At 33.6% G+C, this 27,916-nt stretch overlaps 2 protein-coding genes across 3 annotated transcripts in view; both read right to left on the bottom strand.

Annotated features, from left to right (window-relative positions):
• The window catches only part of gart (phosphoribosylglycinamide formyltransferase), a 35,486-nt gene extending 30,744 nt beyond the window's left edge, over positions 1-4,742 (bottom strand). Inside the window, exons 1-3 of the mRNA XM_048198194.1 lie at positions 4,588-4,742; positions 2,159-2,313; positions 1,920-2,015 (exon numbers count right to left, since the gene is read on the bottom strand). Coding sequence (XP_048054151.1) covers positions 1,920-2,015; positions 2,159-2,303 — 241 coding nt within the window. The 5' untranslated portion in view covers positions 2,304-2,313; positions 4,588-4,742. The remainder of the gene's footprint in view (positions 1-1,919; positions 2,016-2,158; positions 2,314-4,587) is intronic.
• Positions 4,743-5,579: 837 nt separating this feature from the next.
• LOC125272983 lies at positions 5,580-12,854 on the bottom strand. Of its 2 annotated transcripts, none has more exons than XM_048198196.1 (5): positions 12,703-12,854; positions 10,928-11,220; positions 10,507-10,773; positions 6,063-6,215; positions 5,580-5,959 (listed from the first exon to the last, which is right to left on the bottom strand). In XM_048198196.1, the coding sequence occupies exons 2-5, from the start codon at positions 11,202-11,204 to the stop codon at positions 5,790-5,792; spliced, it is 867 nt and encodes a 288-aa protein (XP_048054153.1). In that variant the 5' UTR covers positions 11,205-11,220; positions 12,703-12,854; the 3' UTR covers positions 5,580-5,789. The 2 variants fall into 2 exon arrangements, with proteins under 2 accessions (XP_048054153.1, XP_048054154.1); XM_048198197.1 differs by having other exon boundaries at positions 10,928-11,223.
• Positions 12,855-27,916: the final 15,062 nt, after the last annotated feature.

A 27,916-nucleotide genomic window follows, 5' to 3' on the forward strand; every position in this document is an offset into this window, starting at 1 on the left:
TTAGTGTCTTGTTAAAAACATGATAGCAAAATGCTAATTGTGTTAGTATCATAATGCTAACAACATGCTAATCATGTTAACATCATGCTAGCAACATGATAATGTTAACATCATGATAAAACAGGCAAGCAACATGCTAATTGTGTTAACATCATGCTAATAACGTGCTAATTATGTTAACATCATGCTATCAACATGTTAATAATGTTAACATTATTCTTACAACGTTAATCATGTTAGCATCTGGCTAAAAACATGCAAACATGCTGATTGTGTTTGAATGTTAACAACATGCTAATTGCGTTAGCATCTTACAAAAACATGTTAGCAGTCAACACTGTTTGTCTGACCTGACAAAGACCTTTCAGGTCGCAACGTTGTCTTTTAAATAAATTTTGAGAAATTTATTTGACATTCACGTGGTTCTGATAATCAAGCACCTGCTCTAAGTTGTGTTGGAATGTGCGCATACTACTTTCTACTCAAAAACATATTAGCGAACATGCTAATTGTGTTAACATAATGCTAACAACAAGGTAATCATGCTAGCAACAATCTAATTGTGATTATATCATGCTTGTAACAAGCTAATCATGTTAAAATCATGTTAGCCGTGTTAATGCAAAAAACATGCTAATCGTGTTAGCATCTTGTTAAAGACATGTTAGCAAACATACTATTCATGTAAGCATTATGCTAGCAAACATGCTAATCATGCTAACAATGCTAACAACATGCTATTCTTTTTAACATAATGCTAACAACATGCTAATCATGTTAGCATCATGTTAACAACATGCTAATCATGTAAGCATAATGCTAGCAATATGCTAATTATGATAACAACATGCTAATTGTGCTAACATAATGCTAACATGGTAATCTTGTTAACGTCATGTTAGTACATGCTAATGTCATCATTATGCTAAAAACATGCTAGTAAACATGCTAATAATAATGCTAACAACATGCTAATTTTGTTAACATGCTAATCGTTTTAACATTATGTTAACAAAATGCTAATTCTGATAATCGAGAACCTGCTCCAAGTTGTGTTGGAATGTGCGCATATTACTTTCTACTCAAAAACATGTTAGCGAACATGCTAATTGTGTTAACATAATGCTAACAACTAGGTAATCATGCTAGCAACAATCTAATTGTGATTATATCATGCTTGTAACAAGCTAATCATGTTAGCCGTGTTAATGCAAAAACATGCTAATCGTGTTACCATCTTGTTAAAGACATGTTAGCAAACATATTAATCATGTAAGCATTATGCTACCAACATGCTAATCATGCTAACAACATGCTAATCGTGTTAGCATAATGCTAACAATATGCTAATCATGCTAACAACATGCTAATTGTGCTAACATAATGCTAACATGGTAATCTTGTTAACGTCATGTTAACAACATGCTAATGTCAGGAAAACATGTTAATGTCAGCATTATGCTAAAAACATGCTAGCAAAAACATGCTAATAATGCTAACAACTTGCTAATTTTGTTAACATCATGCTAGCAAAACATGCTAACCATTTTAACATAATGCTAACATGCTAATCATGTTACTATCATGCTTGTAACAAATCAGTGTCTTGTTACTAATTACTTTCTAAATCCCATCTGAACATCGACCAGTTGAACAGTACAGGGACAGACATGGAACGGCTCTTTTAATTCTTTCAAATAAAGATAATGAGATAAAATTGCTTAAACTGACCAAAGTATTTAAAGGGAGAAGGTTACATTAAAACAGACATTAAATCCACTATTTTTATATAGAATTGTTCTACAGTATTTAGGATTTAATGCAATTACATCAGAAGTAACTGTAATTAAATCAAGTGTAATCCCTTACTTTATTTTAATTCAATTTTATTTTAATAATGAAGAGATGAAGCGTCTCACCAGCAGCCAGAGGAACTTCTGGACCAACAACCACGAGTCCCACGTGATGATCTTTACAGTACTGAGCTAAAATTGTGTGATTGTTCACCGACACCTCTGGAAAAAGAAGATCAAATATTACAAATATAACATGCCTTCATGCAGACACATGTACATTAATGTACTAGTGGAAGCATTTTCTTAAAGCATGCTGTTGTCCATCCCAGCGTGATTCTCTGAACACATTCATCAAGTCTCACCCGAGTTGCAGATCTTCCCGCTGTTGGCAGTGCCGGCGTTTCCAGGAGCCACGAGGACCTGCTGAACGTGAGGAGACTGCGCCAACTTCCACGCCAGCGCGTGCTCGCGCCCGCCACTGCCCACGACCAACACCCGCTCCGCCATGACGTCAAACCTGTCGCGCGTCAATCAAGATCAGAATGACAGGACTTGAAAATACATTCCACCATTGACTTATAGTGTAAAAAAATTTAATAATAAAATATTATTTATTAATTTATTTAAAAACAAAATTAATGAACTATAAATTTAATCATTTTTTTAAAAAAAATTTAATTTTTATTTCTTGCTCATTATTTTAAAAAAATAAATAATAAGCAAGACTTTACAATAATGTCCCTTTAATTATTGTTTAATTAATGCAACATCTCGTGCAAAACTACTGGTATGATTATGAGAAATTGTGCCATTTATGTAATTATAGTTTTTTTTAAAAAATACATAATTAAATATTAATTTATTTGAAATAACTATAAATGAAATAATTTTAAATAAATATTTTTAATAATAAATAATTGGTAAGACTTTACAATAGCGTCCCTTTAATTAGTGTTTAATTAATTAATGCAACAATTTGTTTATGACTCCTGGCATAATTATGAGAAATTGTACAATTTATTTATAAGTGTCAAAAAATTAAATAAATATATATATATATATATATATATATATATATATATATATATATATATATATATATATATATATATATATATATATATATATATATATATATATATATATATATATATATGTTTTTTTATTTGAAAGAATTAATGAAAACCTATAATTAAATTAAATAACTTTAAACAATAAAATATTTTAATAAATAGCTACTTGGTAAGACTACAGTAACATCCATTTAATTAGTGTTAATTAATGCAACAACTCGTGCACGATGACTGGCATAATTATGAGAACTTAGACTAAATTTTGCCATTTATTTAGTTACAGTGTCAAAAAATAAAATAATTGAATATTAATATATTCTAATAAAATTAAATAATTTTCAATAATATTTTAAATAATCAATAATTGGATACACTTTACAGTAAGGATACACTTTACACTTTAATTAATTAAAGTGTAATTTTAATTATAATTGGATAATTGGATACACTTTACACTTTAATTAATTTATGCTTTAACAATGAGCAACATTTGTTACAGTATTTATTAATCTTGTTAGTTAGGTAATAACTGTTCATTGTTAGTTTATGTCAGCTCAGGTCCATTAAATAAATAAATATGATCAGATACAACCAATTTAATTTGAATAATGCATTAGCAAATGTTGAGATTAACATTAATTAAGATTATTTCGATGTATTTTTCATTGTTAGTTCATGTTAACTAATGTAGTTAACTAATAGAACCTTTTATTGAACAGTTTTACGGTACCAAACAATTTAATTAATTAAAAAATTGTCCTTTTTTGCATTTCTGTTCACTGTACAAGTGGACACGGTTATTGGCGGTTACCGATGATCTCTGATATATTAGTCACTATCTCGCAGAATGTCACTATCTGCATGCCGAACTGTTTTATTTCATCTAAAGAGCCGGTTTAATTGCATGAACTGTTTGACCTATAGGATGCATCGATGCGAGTGTGATCTCATCTCCTGCCGCTGACCTTTCAGTGCTGCTGACCTTCAATCCCAACAGACATAAACGTCAACAAATCAGTGCAACACTGTGTTTATCATGATACTGAGAGCACAAAATCATGGTGCATCTGCACAAATACCAGCAATTAACTTTGAAAACAAAACTGATGATCAGCTGCGACTGTCTTTAGTTGAACTTTGGCTCCAAAACACACTGACACAATTCCTCAGGTTGAGCAAGAGTGGATGTTGATAACTGATGATCACAAATCAATTAAACACACAATCACAGGGAGAATGTTAACAAGCAGCACATGAGAGACTGGATCACGAGATTCAGGGACTGCTGCTCATTTACTTCTACCGTGGATGTTTTTAAGTAGGCCTACACCAAATGCAACTATATATGCATGCATATTAATGATTATGCATGTTAATGTGTTGAAATGCATGAGTAATTAACATGTTTCAGACATAACTCTTATAAAAGAACTACTGTGGTGGTTCCAGGTACTTTGTTATGGTTTGTAATGCATATTCATGCATGCATCTCTAATGTAATATCAAAGTGAAGAATACCATGTTTTATGAACATGTGCAAAAATATTACCATGATATTATGTTAAAAAACCTGTAAAACATTCAGCACTGCACAATCAATCATGATGCAACATAGGTCAGACTGCCAAAACAATGAAAAACTCTTTCATGCAGTTCCTAAGTTAACTTGTTCAAGTTGTGTATTCATTGTTTCTGTAGGTGTAATTTTGCTCACTTACGTTATTTCTGATGAACAGCAGGATACAGTCGGGATCCTGTGGCGGTCAGGTCGTGTTTGAGCGATGGACAGAAGACCAGCGTGTGTTTCACTCCACAAACCACGTGCGCAGAATCACTGACGGACATGCTACTGACGTTCGATTCGCGAAATGAATCGTTCTTTTGAATCGGTTCGCTTTAATGATTCAGTTAGACTGAGGTGAGATCATAAACAGAATGCCCATACACTATGGATGCTTGTTTTTAATTATATATATATATATATATATATATAAAACATTAATAAAAAAATTTACTTAAAAATTACTTTTTTTTACATTATAACTCGCAATTGCTAGTTTATATATCACAATGCTGACTATTTCTCACAGCTGAGAGTTTGTAACTTTTTATTTATATATATTTTATATTATATATAATATTTTATATATTTATCTATTATAAGTTTTTTTTTTTTTTTTGTACTTCAGAGTTGCGAGTGATGAACTCGTAATTGCGAAAAAAAGTAGGAGGAAATATAGGATAAAAGTAGCAATTAGCTTTTTTTTATTATTATTCCGTGGCGGAAACAAGCTTTCTTAATATGTGTATAAACGTGTATATCTCAAGTGAAAACAGTAGTATTTAACAAATATTTCATTTCAGCTGATTAACTGAACCGAGCCGTCCGAACGAATCGATTCGCTCAAAATGAATCAGACGCTAATGGACTCCACACACATTAAATAAATAAATAAATAAAAAAACACAGACAGTGTCGTAAATCTGGGATATTAGATTAAATTGTAAAATAAATATATAGTGGTTGGGAGTTTAAACTTTTTTTACATACCCTTCAGTTTCAGTTTTATCAACTTCCTTTCAGAGGTCATGGAGAATTCTGGGAAATGTAGTTTATGTAACGATCCAGAACGTGCACAAATTTCTATCATAATAAATCCTTTAAAAATGTTCCAACACAACACAAAGCAAAACAAAACAGAAAACCAGATCTTTTAAAACAAAGTTGCATTTCTTGCCTTTTATTTGATAAACATGATGCTGTCAACCAATAAATGCTGAAACAACATGAAAAAACAACATTGTTAAGACAAAACACATCTATTTAAAATCCCAAGGATAAAAACAGACATAAATATTGATCCAATGTCAGCTCCTTAATAACTTATTTAACTGTTGATTTCATCAGCAGTTTTGTAAATCACAGCAGAGGCAGTTCTGACGTGTTGAGAAGCTCTCGACCGACATCAGAGTCTCTGAGAGCAAAGAGAGTCACTCCGGAGCTGTACGCCGCTGGAATCATGAGATGAGACATCTTAGGACGCTCTTCATCCTTCTGCTCTTCTTCACTGACCATCTCTCTAACTTGACCTATAAATAAAAGAAACTCACGGTCAGTTGCTCAATGCATTCAGCTGGAGAACAAACCACTGATCTGAGGATCAGGTCTCGCAGTGGATAGAGGGTGTCGTACCCTCCACATTCAGTGTTTTCCAGCGCAGGTCGGGATGCTGATCTGAGATCTGTGTTAGGTGAACATCTGGTGTCAGTCTCTTCAGAACGTCTTCACGGCGAATGAGCAGCACAGACTCGCTGCAAAGACGCTCATGAACCTCCTCTTCACTCACTGTGGAAGAAAACAACAAGTCTAGGATCTAAGAAGGAACACAAAGAAATTCCATTACACCAAGGGATATGCAAAACTGCCATCACCACATGGTTATTTAACATATATATTTAATATTTAATATATATATTGCGGAGCCCCGCACATATGTCATGGAAGGAAAAAAAATAGTAGACTAGTTTTTAATAGTGCGCACGCTTTACAAATTAATTCCCTCAGTTTGCTAAATCATGCACACAATTTATAAATCGAGGGAACGAAATAGTAAATTTTGCGCATGTTTTAGCAAATGGAGTGAACGAAATAGTAAATTGTGTGCATGTTTTAGCAAATGGAGGGAGCTAAATAGTAAATTGCACATTTTCGCAAATGGAGGGAGCTAAATAGTAAATTGCACGTTTTCGCAAATGGAGGGAGCTAAATAGTAAATTTTGCGCATGTTTTAGCAAATGGAGTGAACGAAATAGTAAATTGTGCGCATGTTTTAGCAAATGGAGGGAGCTAAATAGTAAATTGCACGTTTTAGCAAATCGAGGGAACGAAATAGTAAATTGCACATTTTCGCAAATGGAGGGAGCTAAATAGTAAATTGCACGTTTTCGCAAATGGAGGGAGCTAAATAGTAAATTTTGCGCATGTTTTAGCAAATGGAGTGAACGAAATAGTAAATTGTGCGCATGTTTTAGCAAATGGAGGGAGCTAAATAGTAAATTGCACGTTTTCGCAAATGGAGGGAGCTAAATAGTAAATTGCACGTTTTCGCAAATGGAGGGAGCTAAATAGTAAATTGCACGTTTTCGCAAACGGAGGGAACTAAATAGTAAATTGCACGTTTTCGCAAATGGAGGGAGCTAAATAGTAAATTGCACGTTTTCGCAAATGGAGGGAGCTAAATAGTAAATTGCACGTTTTCGCAAACGGAGGGAACTAAATAGTAAATTGCACGTTTTCGCAAATGGAGGGAGCTAAATAGTAAATTGCACGTTTTCGCAAACGGAGTGAACGAAATAGTAAATTGTGCGCATGTTTTAGCAAATGGAGGGAGCTAAATAGTAAATTGCACGTTTTCGCAAATGGAGTGAACGAAATAGTAAATTGTGCGCATGTTTTAGCAAATGGAGGGAGCTAAATAGTAAATTGCACGTTTTCGCAAATGGAGTGAACGAAATAGTAAATTGTACGCATGTTTTAGCAAATGGAGGGAGCTAAATAGTAAATTGCACGTTTTCGCAAATGGAGTGAACGAAATAGTAAATTGTGCGCATGTTTTAGCAAATGGAGGGAGCTAAATAGTAAATTGCACGTTTTCGCAAATGGAGGGAGCTAAATAGTAAATTGCACGTTTTCGCAAATGGAGGGAACTAAATAGTAAATTGCACGTTTTCGCAAATGGAGGGAGCTAAATAGTAAATTGTGCACATGTTTTAGCAAATGGAGGGAGCTAAATAGTAAATTGCACGTTTTTGCAAATGGAGTGAACGAAATAGTAAATTGTGCGCATGTTTTAGCAAATGGAGGGAGCTAAATAGTAAATTGCACGTTTTCGCAAATGGAGGGAGCTAAATAGTAAATTTTGCGCATGTTTTAGCAAATGGAGTGAACGAAATAGTAAATTGTGCGCATGTTTTAGCAAATGGAGGGAGCTAAATAGTAAATTGCACGTTTTCGCAAATGGAGGGAGCTAAATAGTAAATTGCACGTTTTCGCAAACGGAGGGAACTAAATAGTAAATTGCACGTTTTCGCAAATGGAGGGAGCTAAATAGTAAATTGCACGTTTTCGCAAACGGAGTGAACGAAATAGTAAATTGTGCGCATGTTTTAGCAAAAGGAGGGAGCTAAATAGTAAATTGCACGTTTTCGCAAATGGAGTGAACGAAATAGTAAATTGTGTGCATGTTTTAGCAAATGGAGGGAGCTAAATAGTAAATTGCACGTTTTCGCAAATGGAGTGAACGAAATAGTAAATTGTACGCATGTTTTAGCAAATGGAGGGAGCTAAATAGTAAATTGCACGTTTTCGCAAATGGAGTGAACGAAATAGTAAATTGTGCGCATGTTTTAGCAAATGGAGGGAGCTAAATAGTAAATTGCACGTTTTCGCAAATGGAGGGAGCTAAATAGTAAATTGCACGTTTTCGCAAATGGAGGGAACTAAATAGTAAATTGCACGTTTTCGCAAATGGAGGGAGCTAAATAGTAAATTGTGCACATGTTTTAGCAAATGGAGGGAGCTAAATAGTAAATTGCACGTTTTTGCAAATGGAGTGAACGAAATAGTAAATTGTGCGCATGTTTTAGCAAATGGAGGGAGCTAAATAGTAAATTGCACGTTTTTGCAAATAGAGTGAACGAAATAGTAAATTGAGCGCATGTTTTCGCAAATGGAGGGAGCTAAATAGTAAATTGCACGTTTTTGCAAATAGAGTGAACGAAATAGTAAATTGTGCACATGTTTTAGCAAATGGAGGGAGCTAAATAGTAAATTGCACGTTTTTGCAAATAGAGTGAACGAAATAGTAAATTGTGCACATGTTTTAGCAAATGGAGGGAGCTAAATAGTAAATTGCACGTTTTTGCAAATGGAGTGAACGAAATAGTAAATTGTGCGCATGTTTTAGCAAATGGAGGGAGCTAAATAGTAAATTGCACGTTTTCGCAAATGGAGTGAACGAAATAGTAAATTGTGCGCATGTTTTAGCAAATGGAGGGAGCTAAATAGTAAATTGCACGTTTTCGCAAATAGAGTGAACGAAATAGTAAATTGAGCGCATGTTTTCGCAAATGGAGGGAGCTAAATAGTAAATTGCACGTTTTCGCAAATGGAGTGAACGAAATAGTAAATTGTGCGCATGTTTTCGCAAATGGAGGGAGCTAAATAGTAAATTGCACGTTTTCGCAAATGGAGTGAACGAAATAGTAAATTGTGCGCATGTTTTCGCAAATGGAGGGAACTAAATAGTAAATTGCACGTTTTCGCAAATGGAGTGAACGAAATAGTAAATTGTGCGCATGTTTTAGCAAATGGAGGGAGCTAAATAGTAAATTGCACGTTTTCGCAAATGGAGGGAGCTAAATAGTAAATTGTGCGCATGTTTTAGCAAATGGAGTGAACGAAATAGTAAATTGTGCGCATGTTTTAGCAAATGGAGTGAACGAAATAGTAAATTGTGCGCATGTTTTAGCAAATCGAGGGAACGAAATAGTAAATTGTGCGCATGTTTTAGCAAATGGAGTGAACGAAATAGTAAATTGTGCGCATGTTTTAGCAAATGGAGGGAGCTAAATAGTAAATTGCACGTTTTAGCAAATCGAGGGAACGAAATAGTAAATTGTGCGCATGTTTTAGCAAATGGAGTGAACGAAATAGTAAATTGTGCGCATGTTTTAGCAAATGGAGTGAACGAAATAGTAAATTGTGCGCATGTTTTAGCAAATGGAGGGAGCTAAATAGTAAATTGCACGTTTTAGCAAATCGAGGGAACGAAATAGTAAATTGTGCGCATGTTTTAGCAAATGGAGGGAGCTAAATAGTAAATTGCACGTTTTAGCAAATCGAGGGAACGAAATAGTAAATTGTGCGCATGTTTTAACAAATGGAGGGAACTAAATAGTAAATTTTGCACGTTTTAGCAAATCGAGGGAACGAAATAGTAAATAGTGTGCATGTTTTAGTAAATTGAGGGAACAAAGTAGTAAATCGTGCGCACAATTTACTTTTTTTTCCTGCCATGTCATGTGCGGAGCTCTGTAATACGTTATATATAACGTATATAACTTATAATATATATATATATATATATATATATGTTTCCGACATATCGGCCAAACAGAAACACTAATGCCGATATTTTAAAAAAAAACAAATTTCGGCCGATATATCGATCGACCACTAGTTTTTATTTTTTTTTTTACTGTACTATAGTTTATTTTTCTTTAGCTTTTATATTTTCAGTTATTTTAATTTTAGTATAATGTTTGTTAATTTTGTTATATGCTATTGTCATTTTTATTAGTTTTTGTTCTTTTTAAATATTATTGTCTGACAGTATCCTCTAGTAAAACTAACACAAAGTATAATTTAGTATTGAGTAATGAGCATGATAAAATGTATTAGGGCTCGTTCACACAGAACTCAAAAAGACGTGAGCGCAACGGGCATAAGCGTCCATCTAGCGAGCGTTTACATAGAAAAACAAGTTAAGCTAAATAAAAATAACTAGTTTAACAAGACCTTTTTTATGGTTTCAGTTTCAGTGAACTATATCAACCCTGTGTGATTTGGGACGTACCCACGTCCAGAGGGTTGGTCATGAATACGGCACTGGGTCCCACGCCGAAGATGAGCTGGTGGTGCCAGGCGTCGGGAATCTCTTCTCCTTCTGGAACGGCCTTCTGCATGTTCATGGTGGCGACGGGAATGGCTCCACGCAGTATCCATCGCGCCAACCACGGCACCAGCTTCACCCTCCGCCGCGGATAGAAGCCAAAGAAGCGGCCCATGACGCGGCCCCCACTGGCCTGCTCCGCCCCGTCCATCAGCTGCAGGTGTGTCGCACCTGGAGGAGGTCAAGTGTGCTGGATTAGAGAATAAAACACAGTATCTAGACTAGGGCTGGGCGGTATGACACTATTTAGAGTGATAAAGAAACATGCATGAATGCATCAAAATAACTTCCCCCCCTCCCTTACTGTGAAATAAAACGTCTGTACCAGCATTGCTGCGCGAGTGCAGATAATCGGGCAGCGGCGCCTCGTTCCTCCTCAGACACGTCCGCACGCAGTGGTTGACCGTCTCTGGTGTGACCGTGATGCCCAGCGCCTGCAGGACGTCCACCACCGCAGTGGCTCCGCACGCAGAGACCCCGATCTGCAGCGTCTGCCGCTGAACGGCCTCCTGGATGCTCCACAGCATGGCCGTCTGGATCTCGGCCTCCGCAGATCCGTCAGGAGCGGGATCCTTCTCGGATTCAGACCGGATCACCTCCATCTCTGCTGGATGCTGTCTGCTGGAAAACACATGCAAGACATCTGTTTATCACCATCCTAAAATTTAAAAGGCAGCTATACATTTTCATGTATAAAAAATGAATTAATACTGTAAAAATTAACATTATAAATGTGTAAAATATTTAGATTATATTACATTACATCACTGTATTTTCTTCTACTCACTGTAATAATGTACTTAGACGTATTTTGTTCATTTATTTATTTTTATCAAATTATTTTAATCAAATGTATTATTTATTTAAATCAAATTTCATTTATTTATTTTAATCATTTTTTGTTTTAATACATTTATTTAGGTAGTTTAATCTTGTCTTATATTTACTTTTATTTGTTTATTTAGTTTATGAAATTTATCTATTTTATATATTTAAATCAAATGTTATTTATTTTAGTCAAATGCATTAATTTATTACTTATTTAAAATCAAATTCATTTTATTTATTTTTATATTTTTTTTTATTTTAATACATTTGTTTATTGATTTAGTTTAGTTTAATTTATTTTTACCTTTTTACACTGATTTTCTTTTATTTAAATAGATTTATTCTTTTATTTAGTTATCAAATTGATCTTATATTTAAATCAAATGTTAGTGATTTTACTTATTTTTTATTTATTTAAATTTTTCATTTTAATCAAATGTATTATTTATATTAAATGCTATTTATTTCCAATCATTTTAATTTAACGTAAATACAATTGTATGCATTTTAATCTAATGTATTAATTTCTATTATTTATTTATTTCAGTGAAACTATTTATTTATTTAAATTATTTTTATTTTGATCAAATGTATTTTACACAAATATTTTATAATTCTATTTTAGTTTTATTATCGCATTTTATAGTATTTGATAAAATTTATTCATAAAATGTATCAACAAAATGAAAGATTAAAAAAAAACTTTATTTACTTAATTTTTACAGTTTTTAGAAATGATAATTGGTGATAAACATGCAAATCTGATTCACAATAACATCAAAAAATAGTCCATACATGACAACCTTTTCAGATAACATTATAACACAAATATTTCCACATATAATCTCTAGACATGTTCAGAATAGCATTGCACTCTATTTAGAAGCAGAATGACTATAACATGCATGAAATATGCACATAATTTTCAAAATGTACAGTAAACAACAAATCACACTGCACTGAATGATGTATCCCACAATGCAATGCAGTCAAACTCCAGCTCAACCATAATCCATTTCTTGACTCATTAGAAATATTTACATAGAATTGCATTAAAACTGCACAATGGCTGTTCATGTTTAAGATATTTCATCGTTCTGAAGGACAGGAAGCACGTCAACACGCGCGCGCACACAGCAGTTCTCACACATCACGACGCTCGCTGCAGATGTCAGGGGAAATCATTAAGATATATTGAGTATCGATGCCAACACGACTAGAATAAAACGTTAAAATGAATCATCTAGTTCAAATCAAACCAAACCACTTCACCTGGAAGAGCTCGACCGACCGACTCTGACAACAAGCTCTGGTTTGTTTTCATTCCTTGATTAGCCCTCGTGACTCAGTCAGTGTGTTGTGATTGGACGGCGGGACTCAGTCTTTGTGCTGTTATTGGTCTAATTTGCGCATGACTGATTGAGGTACAAATCTGAACGTTATTTATATTTGCTGCTGGTTTTCTGATTTATGGAAGCCTTTCAAAAACATGCGCAGGTAAATCTTACTTTAGACATAAAAAGTCGCAATTATTACATACTAAGTTACAATAATTATGACATAAAAACATGAATATGACATAAAAGGTGATAAAGATAAAAAAAGGATAAAAAAGACAAAATATGACAAAAATGTATAATGAAATTAAGATAAAGTAATAATTATGACATAAAAAGTGATAAATAACCCTCTACTGCACACATTTTGATGGCACAAGAAAAAATGATGATGAAAAGTCAAAAATATGACATAAAAATTCACATTATGACATAAAAATTATTATAACATGCTAAATGACATGCTAATTCACAATTATGACTATAAAAACATAAATATGACATAAAAAGTGATAATTATGGGATTAAAAAGTCAAAATTATGACATAAAAATTGACATTATGACATAAAAGAATTATTATAACATGCTAAATGACATGCAAATTCACAATTATGACTATAAAAACATAAATATGACATAAAAAGTGATAATTATGAGATGAAAAGTCAGAATTATGACATAAAAATTCACATTATGACAAAAAAAATTATTATAACATGCTAAATGACATGCAAATTCACAATTATGACTATAAAAACATAAATATGACATAAAAAGTGATAATTATGAGATGAAAAGTCAGAATTATGACATGAAAATTCACATTATGACATAAAAAACAATTATTCTAACATGCAAAATGACATGCAATTTCACAATTATGACATGAAAACATAAATATGACATAAAAAGTGATTATGAGATCTAAAGTCAGAATTATGACATAAAACTTCACATTATGACAAAAAACAATTGTTATAACATGCTAAATGACATGCTAATTCACAATTATGACTATAAAAACATAAATATGACATAAAAAGTGATAATTATGAGATGAAAAGTCAGAATTATGACATAAAAATTCACATTATGACATAAAAAACAATTATTCTAACATGCAAATTGACATGCAATTTCACAATTATGACATAAAAACATAAATATGACATAAAAAGTGATTATGAGATCTAAAGTCAGAATTATGACATAAAACTTCACATTATGACAAAAAACAATTGTTATAACATGCTAAATGACATGCTAATTCACAATTATGACTATAAAAACATAAATATGACATAAAAAGTGATAATTATGAGATGAAAAGTCAGAATTATGACATAAAAATTCACATTATGACATAAAAAACAATTATTCTAACATGCAAAATGACATGCAATTTCACAATTATGACATAAAAACATAAATATGACATAAAAAGTGATTATGAGATCTAAAGTCAGAATTATGACATAAAAATTCACATTATGACATAAAAAACAATTGTTATAACATGCTAAATGACATGCTAATTCACAATTATGACTATAAAAACATAAATATGACATAAAAAGTGATAATTATGAGATGAAAAGTCAGAATTATGACATAAAAATTCACATTATGACATAAGAAACAATTATTCTAACATGCAAAATGACATGCAATTTCACAATTATGACATAAAAACATAAATATGACATAAAAAGTGATTATGAGATCTAAAGTCAGAATTATGACATAAAAATTCACATTATGACATAAAAAACAATTGTTATAACATGCTAAATGACATGCTAATTCACAATTATGACTATAAAAACATAAATATGACATAAAAAAGTGATAATTATGGGATAAAAAGTCAAAATATGACAAAAAAATGTCAAATGAAATTTGAGATGACAAAAACAAATGACAATAAGCGATAAATAAATCGACATTATGACATAAAAAAAATCATAATTATGACATAAAAAGTGATAATTATGATGAAAAGTCAAAATTATGACATACAAATTCATAAATATGACAAAAAAAAGCCGAAATCATGAGACAAATTCATATACTATGTCATAATTCTAACATAAATCGACATTTTGACATAGAAAGTCAATTTCGACTTTTCATCTCATAGTTTGTCATAATTTCTACTTTCTGTCATAATTATGATTTACAATAACATTGCTTTTTTGACGAGAATAGGCTTCCGTAGATTTGCTATAGGAATATTTAATGTAGGCCTAATTTAATTAAAATTCACATTTCAATATCATTTTTATTGACGCAATTAAAAATACTCACGTACAGCCTTACAGAGGACATTTATGTTATTCACACTTCTTTAGCATTATTTGTCTGTCTGTCATTGGGTGGATCAGCTCAGAGTCAGTGAATGTGTGTCAGTGGAACTGCTTTCGCTTTCGTCCGCACTGTTTGTTCGAGTAAAAGTGTGAATGTGTCATTCAGTGAAAGTGTGCTCGTGCACAAACATGCAAACACGAGCTCCGGTGTGTAGCTAAACATTTAGAGTTATTGGGAATACGTGATCCTGTTGAAATGAGAAGAGGCTGAATGAAGAGCTCTGGGATGAATTTCGCCTCCGGAAAACGATCTGTTCGCTTCAGGGGAATTTCAGCTGCGTTTATGCTCTTATCGATATGCGCGCGCGGTGGTGAGTAGCCTATCATAATCAATACTGGAGGGGATTATCATCAGAAAAAAACTAATGTCTCTATCTCTCTCTATTCTATTTTATTATGTTATCGTATTATATATTCGGGTAGTTAATAAAAAGTATTAAAAAATAAATAACAAAATAGATTTTTTACAAATTAGGACATGCCCAAAAGAAGGTTTTGTCAGATTTATCTCACTATTAAGGGTACAAATTTGTCCTAGCTAACAAAATATGCTCTTTTGCTAACATTCCACATGTAAGTTATGAAAACGTTCTCTGAATGTTATCTGAACGTTGTCATAATAATTATGACTTAAAAAACATGAAAATGACATAAAAAGTGATAACAAAGATTAAAAAAAAGGATAAAAAGTCAAAATATGACAAAAATGTATAATGAAATTTAGATAAGGTCATAATTATGGCATAAAAGGTCAACGTTATGACATAAAAAGTGATAAATAACCCTCTTCCGCACAAATTTTTAATGGCACAAGAAAAAATGATGATTAAAAGTCAAACATATGACATAAAAATTCACATTATGACCTAAAAACAATTATTATAACATGCTAAATGACATGCAAATTCACAATTATGACTATAAAAACATAAATATGACATAAAAAGTGATAATTATGATAAAAAAGTCAAAATATAACAAAAATGTATAATGAAATTTGACAAAAAACAACAGTGTTGCCAAGTCTGCGGTTTTGCTGCGAAAGTGGGCTACTTTATCACTGTTGCTGCGGGTTGTTTTTCATGTCCGCAGGTTGAAGCAATCCCAAATAGCATGATATTTAGCTCCTGGAATGCAAATTTTACCAGGGAAATCCCTCCCCAAAATCATGGATTTTATCCCCTGGAACATTCCATTTTATCGTTCATGAAACATTATTGGAACGTTACTTTTGAATGTTATCTGAACGTTCCAAAACAAGCAGTAACATTTATAAAAATTTTTTTAAAAAAGTCCAACTAAAGAAAATAAAAGTGTTCCATGAACGATGTATAAATAATGTTTTTGTGCTGATGTTTTGAGAACATTATTAAAGACCAGATAACACTGAACGAACGTTATATTAACGTTAAGCCCAAAGTATACTTCACTTTTTACTTGTTCATTGCGCGTGACGCAAATGGCGTCATCAGAAGAGTATGGACCGCCGGATTTTTGTAACCGCCGCACATGCGCATATAATTTTTTTTGCAATGACTTGTTTATTGCGTCGTTTCACAAGGTAGTCAACGGTGTTGCCAAGTCTGCGGTTTTCCTGCAGAATTGGGCTACTTTAACACTGTTGCTGTGGGTTGTTTTTCATGTCCGCGAGTTGAAGCGACCCTAAATAACATGATATTTAGTAGGCCTGGGACAATACATCGTTGCATCGCGAATCGAGAAATGATTCTGGATCGATTTTCTGTATGTATCACGATTCTCTCTCGAATCGATTCTGAGCTTCGTTTTCATCAACATCGGTACACACACCAGTTGAACCTTCTATAAAATAATCATTCATAAAGTTTGAAAAGGTTGAAGTGAATTAGAAGGGTGTTTGCAGTGGTCTGTTTACAGTAATCTCGCGTCATAAAAGCATTCTGAGGTGCAATTACATTCTCAGACTCAGCCGAATGCACGAGCGCTCTTCTTCATGAGCATTTGAGCGTGCGGTTAAAAAATAGCCTAGAGTGCCGTCTGCTGTTAAAAACTAAGCTCAGAATCGATTTGTGATGCATTTTCGAAAATATCAGAAACGATCCACGAATGGCGATGCAATGATAGCATTGCATCAATTAATATTTAGCCCCTGGAATGCAATATTTACCAGGGGAACCCTGCAAAAAATGCGGATTTTACCCCCCGGAGCGTGTTGTGAAAACCTGGAAACCTCGGCAAGCAATGGAGGCCTACATAGACGAGAGATTGTGTGAAGACGATTGAAATTAACGTTCCCTGTTAGTTTGGATGTGAAAAGTATTCATGGTAAATCTTAAAGTACCTAGTACCTGATCTCATTACTCTCTGTTAAAACTGATGTTTATCTTGATGTTTCCTCAACAGATGGCGCTGACCACACCGTTACAGCCGTGGCTGGAAAAGAAGCAGCTCTGCCCTGCGAGTGTCCGCCTGATGACCCTCCATATGTGGTCTGGCAGAAGGCTGTTGGTGAAAACACATCGAAAATACCACCGCTCGTGGTAAACTCCTACAAAGAAGATGAAAAAACGGCACCAGAGTATCACAAAAGAACCAAGCTGAAGCTGGAGACAGGAAACTGTTCTCTTGTGTTCTACAAGGTGCTTCTGTCAGACCAGGGAGTGTACGAGTGCTACTATAAGACAAAACCTTTAAAACACGACAAAATCTATCTGGACGTCACAGGTCAGTACGTGTGCACTTGAGTAACAATCAGGGTTATTATGGTTAACTAAAACAAAATAAAATCTAAAGAAAATCAGCTAGTTGCCAAGAAATGATTTCAAGAAAGAAATGATTTTTTGTAGTTTACAAGAAAATGTAGTTTCTTGAAACACTAAAATAACGAAAACAAAACTGAAATACATTTTTTAAGAACCATATGCAATAATAATAATAAACAGCAAAATCACTAAAAGTTTAACTAGAATTAAAATGAAAGCACAAATTATAAAAATAAAAGCTCATTTTAAAAACTATGAAGGGATGTTGCTCTTTTCACCATTTTTGTCCTCACTAGTTATATAAAACAAAAATATGTAGCCTTTAAAATCATTTAAGCCACATTCAAAATTAAAATAAAATAAATGGAGCATAATTTATTTTCTGTCAAGGAACCATTTTAAGAATATCACTTTCATTTAATTTCCATTTCCATTTTAAGTTGTCACTTTCAATTTTTTTTCCATAATTTATTTCAAAATCTTTCATTGTTTATTAAAACAAGTCAATCTAACCATTAACATGAAAAGCCAAACCTAAATCGATAAATATGTTATAATAGTAATATTACATAATTAAAATTCATTTTGAGCTCTCCATGCACTTGTTTGATCCGTACTGTCACAGTTGACTTCAACAACGTTCATTTTATCTCTGTTTATCCGTCTGATCCCTGGGAACTGAAGACATGGCTTTGTTGTTAACCTTCATTTGTTATCTCACCGCCACCGTATCGAGTTTGTTTGCCATCAAAAGAATGGTTTCTGTGGAGATGTAACGGCCATGTGACACAACACAACACAGTTTTTCATCAGCACCCTTGCATTATTCCAACACAAATATGCAATGAACTTCTGCTGTTTCTGTAGATAACCCACAACAAGTTTCAGATCTGAGCATCCAGAAAACTGTGGTGTCATCTTCGGTTTGCGGTATCCTTGTCATTGTGGTCGCAGTGGCTGCAGTATTTGTGGGATTTACTCGCAGAAATAGACATCAAACGAATGGTAAAGTCCATTTTTTCCTCTATGACTTAAATGTGTTCATGGCAATTGAAATAAATGTCAGTTTACAGTACTTAGGCACATTACGTGCACTCTTCTTGCAACTTCATGTTTGTTTAGAAACTTTAATTACATCAAGATAAAATCAAAGTGTATTTCATGACATTTTTCTGGCTTTGCAGGAGCATTCATTGCAACATCGCCAAGGAGCATTTAAGAGCTGTCAATAATGCAGATCCAGATCTCTGGTTTTAAATTGCTTATCACTCTGGTTTTCAATTTCTTATCACGGATGATATCGCCACAGAAATGCAAAACATGTGCAGTGTCGGCTTAGAAAAAAACGAAACAACAAATTGCACATGCTCGAACAAGTGTTCAGTGACCCATTTAATTTGTTGAAAAGTACCTCACAGTCCAGCCTGGAATATGGTCAATCAAAGTTAAATAGGTCAGAAACATGTTATGCAGTAAGTAAACATTACAAGTGAACAACAGAGAAAAGATTAAAAACAAAATAATAATGTACAATATGCTTTAACAGATGCTTTCTGTCCAAACACTTTATACTGTTTATATTGTTTTCCAGCGTCAATATTTCACCTCCTTATTCCCAACTAAACACAGTGTTCTTGTTAATATATACAGAGTACACAACCACAACACAGATGTACATTCAACTATGCAAGCTTGTTTCAGCCATGGAATAAAACAATAAAAATGTAATTGCGACTTTTTAATCTAACAATTCAGACTTTTCTCGTAAATGCGAGTTTATATCTCACAATTCGGACTTCATGTTTTGCAATTACGACTTTTTATCTCACAATTCTGACTTTTTCTCGCAATTTCATGTTAATATCTCAATTCAGATTTTATCTCACAATTACGACTTTTTCTGGCAATTTCAAGTTTATTTCTCACAATTCTGACTTTCTCGCAATTACGACTTTTTATTGCACAATTCTGAATTTTCTCACAATTTCGAGTTTATTTCTCACAATTCAGACTTTATAACTCGCAATTCTGACTTTTTTCCTCACAATTCTGACTTGCTTGCAATTTCGAGTTAATATCTGAATTCAGATTTTTTTCCTTGCAATTATAACTTTTTATCTCACAATTTTGACTTTTTCTGGCAATTTTGAGTTTATATCTCACAATTTGGACTTTTTTCCTCGCAATTTCAAAAAATTTTTTATCTCAAAATATGGATTTTTCTCACAATTCTGACTTTTTTTTCTCACAATTCTGACTTTTTATCGCAGTTCTGAATTTTTCCTCACAATTTCGAGTTTATATCTCATAATTCTGACTTTCTCACAATTGCGAGTTTATATATCACAATTCGGACTTTATAACTTCAGACTTTTTTGGGGAGGGGGTTTCATAGGGCATTACTAAATGTAGTCATATTGTAGGAATGCACAAGTCTTCCAGTGAACCAGATGTGTGCACACTTGTGTGTGTGAGTGTGTGTGTGTAAGCCATCTCAGAGTCCTGCATTTCTAGCAATTGTGTATAATGAAGTTGATGTGTTGGGATGTTTTGGAGATGTCTGTTTACTGTACTGGAAATGAACCCTGTTCTGCGCAACAAACTGTTATTAGTTAAACTGAAATATATCACAAACATGAACAAGTCTGTCTTTTCTGTTTTCCTTTTTTAAAGTGAAATATGTCATCATATCTATGCAGAAACTGTTTGATTCCATGTGTTTTGCTGCACTTTTGTATGCCATTTACTGTATATCATATCCCAGCTAACAGAAATATGTTCCAAGAATGTTTTGTTAATGTTCCCATTAAGTTATGAAAACGGTTTTTCTGAAGGTTCTGAGAAACTTCAAAACGTCCAGTTTAAAAAAAAAAAAAAAAAAATGTTTTTTAAAAAAAGAATTCTTGGTAATCAGAAGGTTAAAGGAACATTCCATTTTATCGTTCATCAAACATTAATGGAATGTTACTTTTGGACGTTCTCTGAACATTCCGAAACAAGTAGTACCATTTAAAAACTGTTAGACTAATGTCCAACGAAGACATTTCAGAAAAAAGAAAAAAAAAAAAACTTTCAATGAACAAGAACATTACTAAAGACCAGATAACTCTGAACAAACGTTCTATTAATGTTACAGTAAGAACGTTGAGAGAACCTTGCCAGAATGTTCTGAGAACTGTTAGGTGGGATACGAGTAACAAAAAGTCTAAAAAGTCTCTGAAATGTGTGAAAATAAAAACTTTATATAATACTGAATAAAATGTGAGTGGTGTACTAGAGCATCTTGTGTCACATTTTGTACTTGACACCTGAGGTATCGGTGAGTTTATCTGTCATCTGTGAATGTAATGGAGTGTGAAACGTCAAGCTGGAGGCAAAATTCGAATACAAAATGTTCCGACAGGTGACTTAAAAACTGGCAACTTCTAAACTAACTGGTTTTCTTTACGTTTAAATATATAATTCAATATGAGTAAATCAAGCTAATAGACATCATGTTTAACTTTAAATGGAAGTGTTTAGGATTTCTACACCACTTCTAGTGTCACCAAACAGGTTTCCCAAACACTTGCAAGCTTCCATATCTTCAGTTGATTGTCCTTCAGTAGGCTATTACACACTTAATCTGTAAAATCATGTACGACAAACAGTTAATAGATGACTAATAGGAGTTCATTGTCTATCAATTCCTTCTTCCTGAGTCATTCTCTTACAGTTAATGTTCAATCACAAAACTATATGTTTTTTTTTTCCACTTTAATATTTGTCTGGGCAGTTTCAATGTGTGTGACTCACTGAACATGTTGAAATACCCTGCAGAAACTCGCAGCCTTTAACCCATGAGATTTCTATAGGAAATTAAAAACATTACAATTCCCCTTCAGCATTTATAGATGTACAAAAACAGATTAAATATAGAGTCTCCATCATTCAGAGCCTCTAAACATTCACAGATGAGTCAAGTTAAATGATGCATTATCTGGTTTATATTTCACATCCTAAACAGCATATATTTGGCACAAATATGCAGAAGTGAAACTGACCAAAAGAAAGTTTGTTCTCTCCAAACTGCCATCAGGTTAGTCAACAGACAGACGTGTTGTTTCAATTTCAGAACATTTGTTTGTTTGATGGGCAAATATCACTACCAAGACTAAACACACAGAAAAAAAGCAGTTTTTCTTGAACAGCGAGACATAATTGGGAACATTTTGTATCATGATAGTGGAAAGTGTAGTATAAACAAAGGTGGTCAAACATACAAGAGCAAAACTCCATGAACAGACAAGCTTGGATGTGTTTTAAGCAGAAGCTGGATTTTATGTGGGTTGAACTGAATTAAAGAGTCTTGTCCCATTCTGGCAGACTGAATAATGTCCTCATATTAAGGAATGTTGCGCAATAAATGTTTCCTGCCTCAGCATTTCACCTCCTTAGAGTTTCGACAAAACTCACTGGTGACAAACAGTCTAAAAAACAAACTCTCACTTGCACATAAACAGGGTTCTCACGGAGTAAATAACCAAACAAACCAACACTGCACATATTTTTTTTCTGACTGATTAAATCTTACACTTTGAAAAAAAAAATGCTGGGTTAAAAACAACCCAAGTTGGGTTGAAAATGGACAAACCCAGCGATTGGGTTGTTTTGACCCTGCATTTTTTTCAAAGTGTAATGTGTCTGATTTTTAATTTCCAAGCTATTTTGGGTTCATTTTAATCCAGCCATATAGTCATTTTTAAATAATAGTTGAGTAGAATAAAACTGCCCAGCAGATTGGTCAAACATTTTACCCAGCTGCTGGGTCAAAACAACCCAATCGCTGGGTTTGTCCACACAGGGTTGGGTTACACATATTGGGTCACTATGTTGGGTCATTTTTAACATCGTTCGGTTATTTTTAGTAATAACCCATCTGTTGGGTTAAAGGGTTAGTTCACCCAAAAATGAAAATTCTGTCATTAATTACTCACCCTCATGTCGTTCCACACCCTGGCTATCACCAGACCAAGCTCAATTTAAAATTGAACATTGGTCTGGTCTGGTCTGGTCACACCTTTACCATTAAGGGACAATATTTGCCCCTTAAATTGATTTTCCAGTGATTTTTTTTACCTTTATGAATAACTTTATAAAATAAATAATGTTTTAAATAAAAATATGTTCAGTAGAGAAATATGCAATGATGGTAAAACTAAGTAAAACTTTTAAATATTAAACTAAAACCGCCAGTAGGTGGCAGCAAGTCACTGTTGAGTGAGTCATCGAGTCATTCATTCAGTAACGAAGCAAGTGGCTGTGAATGAATCATTGAATCGACTCTCACGATTCGTTCAAAGCCGCAGAATTGTTCGCGAAACAGACGTGTGTTGTAGTTCTGCTGTGGTTTTCGTTATTATTTCATTGCAAAATAGAGTAAATACTGGCAGTACTGTGTTTAAAATGTACGTTTTGTTTTTTGACCTGTTGTTTAACACTCTGAAGGTCTGAAGGTATCGCCGGCGATACCACCGTGGTTTTTTCTTATCAGTGTGAAAGAGACTCAAAATACTCCGTCAATGTTGCACATACAATTAAGAGTTATACACCATTTTAATCTGTGGAATATCTTCTTTCATTTGTGTACACTCAGAGTAAAAACAAAATGTTGTGCTCTTTGTAAAATAAAGAAAACTAACATGATGCGTGATCTCTCATCTCCCTCTGAACGAAGTCCAATCTGATAGTTCTTAGAAAATGAACTGTAACTTAGTGAATACGGATGACAAAAAAATTACACTTATGTCTAAAAAAAACGTTAAGATGTCAGGCTTTAAAACATGTAAGTCAAATCGAAAACAAACCTTCTGTGTTTATGTAATCTGTATGAAAAGAGAGCCATGTCAGAAGTCCGTGATTCAGCTCATTATCCGCTAATGCGGCCACGCCCACGGAGCCAGCGCTATTCAGACGCAAATTCAGAGGCAATACATGCATTCATCATCTCAATCGTGTATTTATTGTCTTCAAAAGTGTTTTGAATAGCCATATTTAGCGATCTCTTGCCTCTGTTAGTTCCTTGATTGTCACATGATATTCCTCTTCTTTTACTGAGGCATTTGTGGACAAAAGGGGCACAGCGCCCTCCGGCTGCAAGTATGAATGATGAAAACACAGTATCCAGCACTCATAGTAATGACAATAAATATAGAATAATAAATATTATCTCTGTATAGAAAATGTATATAAACATATGAGAATCCATCAATATTTCTCCAAATGTGTATGCTTTTAAGCATATTAAGAAATTATGGTCAATATAAGATTTTAAGAGTCAAAATGTGAAGCTTGAGTCTTAGATCTTTTTAATGATGTATAATTTGTCAACTGCACATCAACATTTAGGCTCTATAATATAACAAATATAGTAGCCTATATGAAATGCCCTAGAGGTAGGAATGTTCAGACGCTTTGCATCACAGAAATACATTACATTTGAAAGTATATTAAAATAGAAAACCATTATTTGCTTAGTGACTTGAGACTTCTTTTAAAAACATTATAATGGCATTATAATGTGTTCAATATTTTGACTGGTAGTGTAATTTAACATAGGCCTATACAAAATTTTCTTCATATCATTTGCAATAATACGTGCATGCATGAGATCACAAAAATCATGTTTTTTTTGTCCTGAGTGGACTTTAATCCTGTTATTAGCATGATCACAGAGGGTTTTTTCACAGCCTACCTGACTGAAAGGCCTCATTAATATGCAAGTCATTTCAGGTCATTATTATTCAATTCTTTTGTCTTCTCAGGTGAGAATCACCCATTATACATGAGGATTCCCGCCTCCTCGCATACTGTGTTTCTTGACCAAAAGTGTCTTAGAAAATTTAAATCTCTCTATTGTTTTATATGAAGGAGTAGGAAGGATAATTTTTACTTCATTCTGAAGCAAAAACTCTAGTCTACAACCTCCAATACCTAGAAGTCTTATGAACACAGTTTTAATATACTTTTTTTGGCCTTATTTCAGTGACTTAAGTTTTTTGTTTTTTCAATAACCACGCATAAACATTATTCCTTCAAAAATACAAACATGTACATACATGTTCCTCACATATTATTGTAGCCTAGTTTGTGCTGAATACAGTGTAATGACACTTTTTCCATTAATATGTTTATGAACAACTGAAAAAAGCACAAATGTCAGGGCATGTCAAAACTTCTCCAGGGCCCCAAAAATCCTCAGACCCCTGAGGGATAATAATGTCACGTTTGCAGTCATGTGGATATTTGAGAACAATTGCATTCTTGCTCGTTATCATCATTAAATACAAGAACTCACACAAGGTATGTTTTTGTACCGGAGAAAGTTTGAGTCTATAATCGAAATTAATTCATTATCTGTGTCTATATTTATTCTTCATACGAGTAAATGCTAAATCCCCACTTTGTCGAGAACGGCAGTAATTTAGCACGATTTAAGGCAGCAGATTCGGCACGCAATCTATGCATGCTGCTTGTGTGGATACAGTCATTTCTGACTGCAAATGATGAGGTAATTTGATTAAATGTACTGGATTTACGACATTTTGGCAGTTAGAAATACATGCTCTATTTTAATATTATTTTAATGTAGAATTAAATGAACTACTCAGCATTTTGTTCGCGTACCCCCTTTTGTCACCTCACGTACCCCAGTCACTCATCAAAAATAACGACATGAGGGTGAGTAATTAATGACAGAATTTTTATTTTTGGGTGAACTAACCCTTTAACATCCGAATGCCGGCTCAGTATTGGTCAAAGCTGATCACGTGATCAGCACGACGCATGCGTGTGATGCTGATGCAGGAGCCGGCCAATAATGAGTTGGCATTCTGACGTTTAACTTGGAAGTGCTGGACATAAACAACGTATGAGAAGTACACAGAACAGAAGATATTGTTGAATAAAGTCATAATTTTTTGTTTTGTTTTTGTGCACAAAAAGTATTCTCGTCTTTTCATAACATTAAGGTTGATCCACTGCAGTCACACGACTGTTTTAAAGATGTCTTTACCTTTCTGGACCTTGAAAGCTTACATTGGTGACTATGGATGAGTCATATACCTCTCGGATTTCATCAAAAAATATCTTAATTTGTGTTCTGAAGATGAATGAAGGTCTTACGGATGTGGAACGACATTAGGGTGAGTAATTAATGACAGAATTTTCATTTTTGGGTGAACTAACCCTTTAAATGCGGTTCCCGCGACAACAGTTTTAAATTTTAACGGTCCAGTGACTGTCAACAGAAAGAACCCAGGTAGCAAAGACTTTTGGCCCTAATTTGGCATTAGGCCGGCACATCTGGCATTCAGTCGGCACTGGCATAAGGCACGTGAACCGAACATGGCCCGGTTATGGTGGAGATGGAACCGTCTTTAAGACGGCAAACAAGATATGGGCCAACTGTTAAGTGTATTATTTGGCCCACATGTAAAATATAGAACTGTGGACCACATATGTGTGGCCAGTCTTTTCCCACAGATATTTTTATAATTGATAATATTTTTTATACACAAAGCTGTTTCCCCTATTCCTGTTTGCAATGTGGGTTTATTGCTCTCTATCAACAAGGTTTCATCAATAATTAAGAAACACCATAAACTTTAAATTCATTAAAACTTTAAATACATTAGCCTACATTATTTAGGAAAAATTTTTATCCAAAGAGATTTATAATAGAGGACAACAGAAGTAAGCAAACCAACAAAAGCACAATACTAAGACAGTCTAACACAGTACACAAAGCAAATTATATATATATATATGTCTTCTCTCTGAAAATGTTTAATGAAAATTTTTAATGGGGAAAAAAAATCTACCAATCAGGTCGCATCTAGAAAAGCGCAATGCTTCATGGGTTTGCAGTTTTAACCTCATTGTAGTCATTAAACACTCAATCTTGTACCTTGTCCACGTTCGATTTTGGATTTTTTTTTTTTTTCTTCAGTTGAAAGTGTGTAATCTTGCGATTTAGCTGGTTTGGTAACGGTTTAGAACGCTTTAACCAAGATTTAAAAAAAAAAAAAAAAAAAATCTCCCGGAATCGGCGATATTGAAGAATTGGGCGGGCACGTATGGAAGTAAATTAATGCCAAATGTTTTTGAAATAAAAAGCTTGTTGAATTGCTCTAACTGAAAAAAAATATGCATTACATTAGCTGTACTTGCATTTAGATGCACTGTATTTTTAAGGCTTGCATTTTTATGGGATGAAATTCAACACAGTCGTATATTTAAGCTGTGAATATTTCAATTAAAAATATTTCACACACATTTTCATTATTAAAAATTAAATAATTCATATTCAGATTTCAAATTTCACTTCCAAGATATTTATTCTGTTTAAAAATACAACCTATAAAATTCGACTAGCAATTTTCAGTCCATTTTATTTCACTTTACAAATTCGCTTCCACAAATTCAGTGGCTCAAATTCGGCAGAAAATTCAACATTTCACATCCGGGAACTGCAGGAAGAGCAGTAGAGTGCCGATGCATCATCTCTATCTGCTGTTAGTCTTCTTCACCAGCAGGTGCCGCTAGCGGCTGTTTAGGAAGACCAAAGCAACGCTAGTAAGTCATTCATTCATAAAAACGGATTTACAGAATTAGAGCAAGCGGTAAGTGAATGTGTGATGATTATCAGGGCCAGTATAAATGCAGAAAAGCTGATAAAGACACAAAAGCTGCATTTATGTTTAATTCAGTGTCTTTACGCTTACTTTCCCTGTGTAGCTACAGCTTTCTCTACAGTGAACAAGATAACGTTATTGCCCGATGCTGGTGTATAGATCAAACGTTAAATCTGAGATAGACATATATTTCTCTCTGTTGTTTAGTTTCCTTAACTTTGTATCGCAGCGCTGTGTTGTAATACTAGGGCTTCCCTCATCCGTCATAGCTGCCATCAGGACATATAAACTCTTAACACAGCTTAATGGACTCGTACAGTGATATAAAAGACCAAACTCGCACCTCATTTGTGATGTAGGTTAGACT

This window comes from Megalobrama amblycephala, linkage group LG7, assembly GCF_018812025.1.
Source record: "Megalobrama amblycephala isolate DHTTF-2021 linkage group LG7, ASM1881202v1, whole genome shotgun sequence".
Taxonomy (NCBI): Eukaryota; Metazoa; Chordata; class Actinopteri; order Cypriniformes; family Xenocyprididae; genus Megalobrama; species Megalobrama amblycephala.

Excerpts from the sequence above, each read along its gene's own strand:
- LOC125272983 (XM_048198196.1), bottom strand. The coding sequence starts at position 11,204 with ATGGAGGTGATCCGGTCTGAATCCGAGAAGGATCCCGCTCCTGACGGA. Across the intron at positions 6,216-10,506 it reads GACCAACCCTCTGGACGTGG|TGAGTGAAGAGGAGGTTCAT; the intron begins GTACGTCCCAAA and ends TTTCTTCCACAG. Across the intron at positions 5,960-6,062 it reads GAAAACACTGAATGTGGAGG|GTCAAGTTAGAGAGATGGTC; the intron begins GTACGACACCCT and ends TTTTATTTATAG.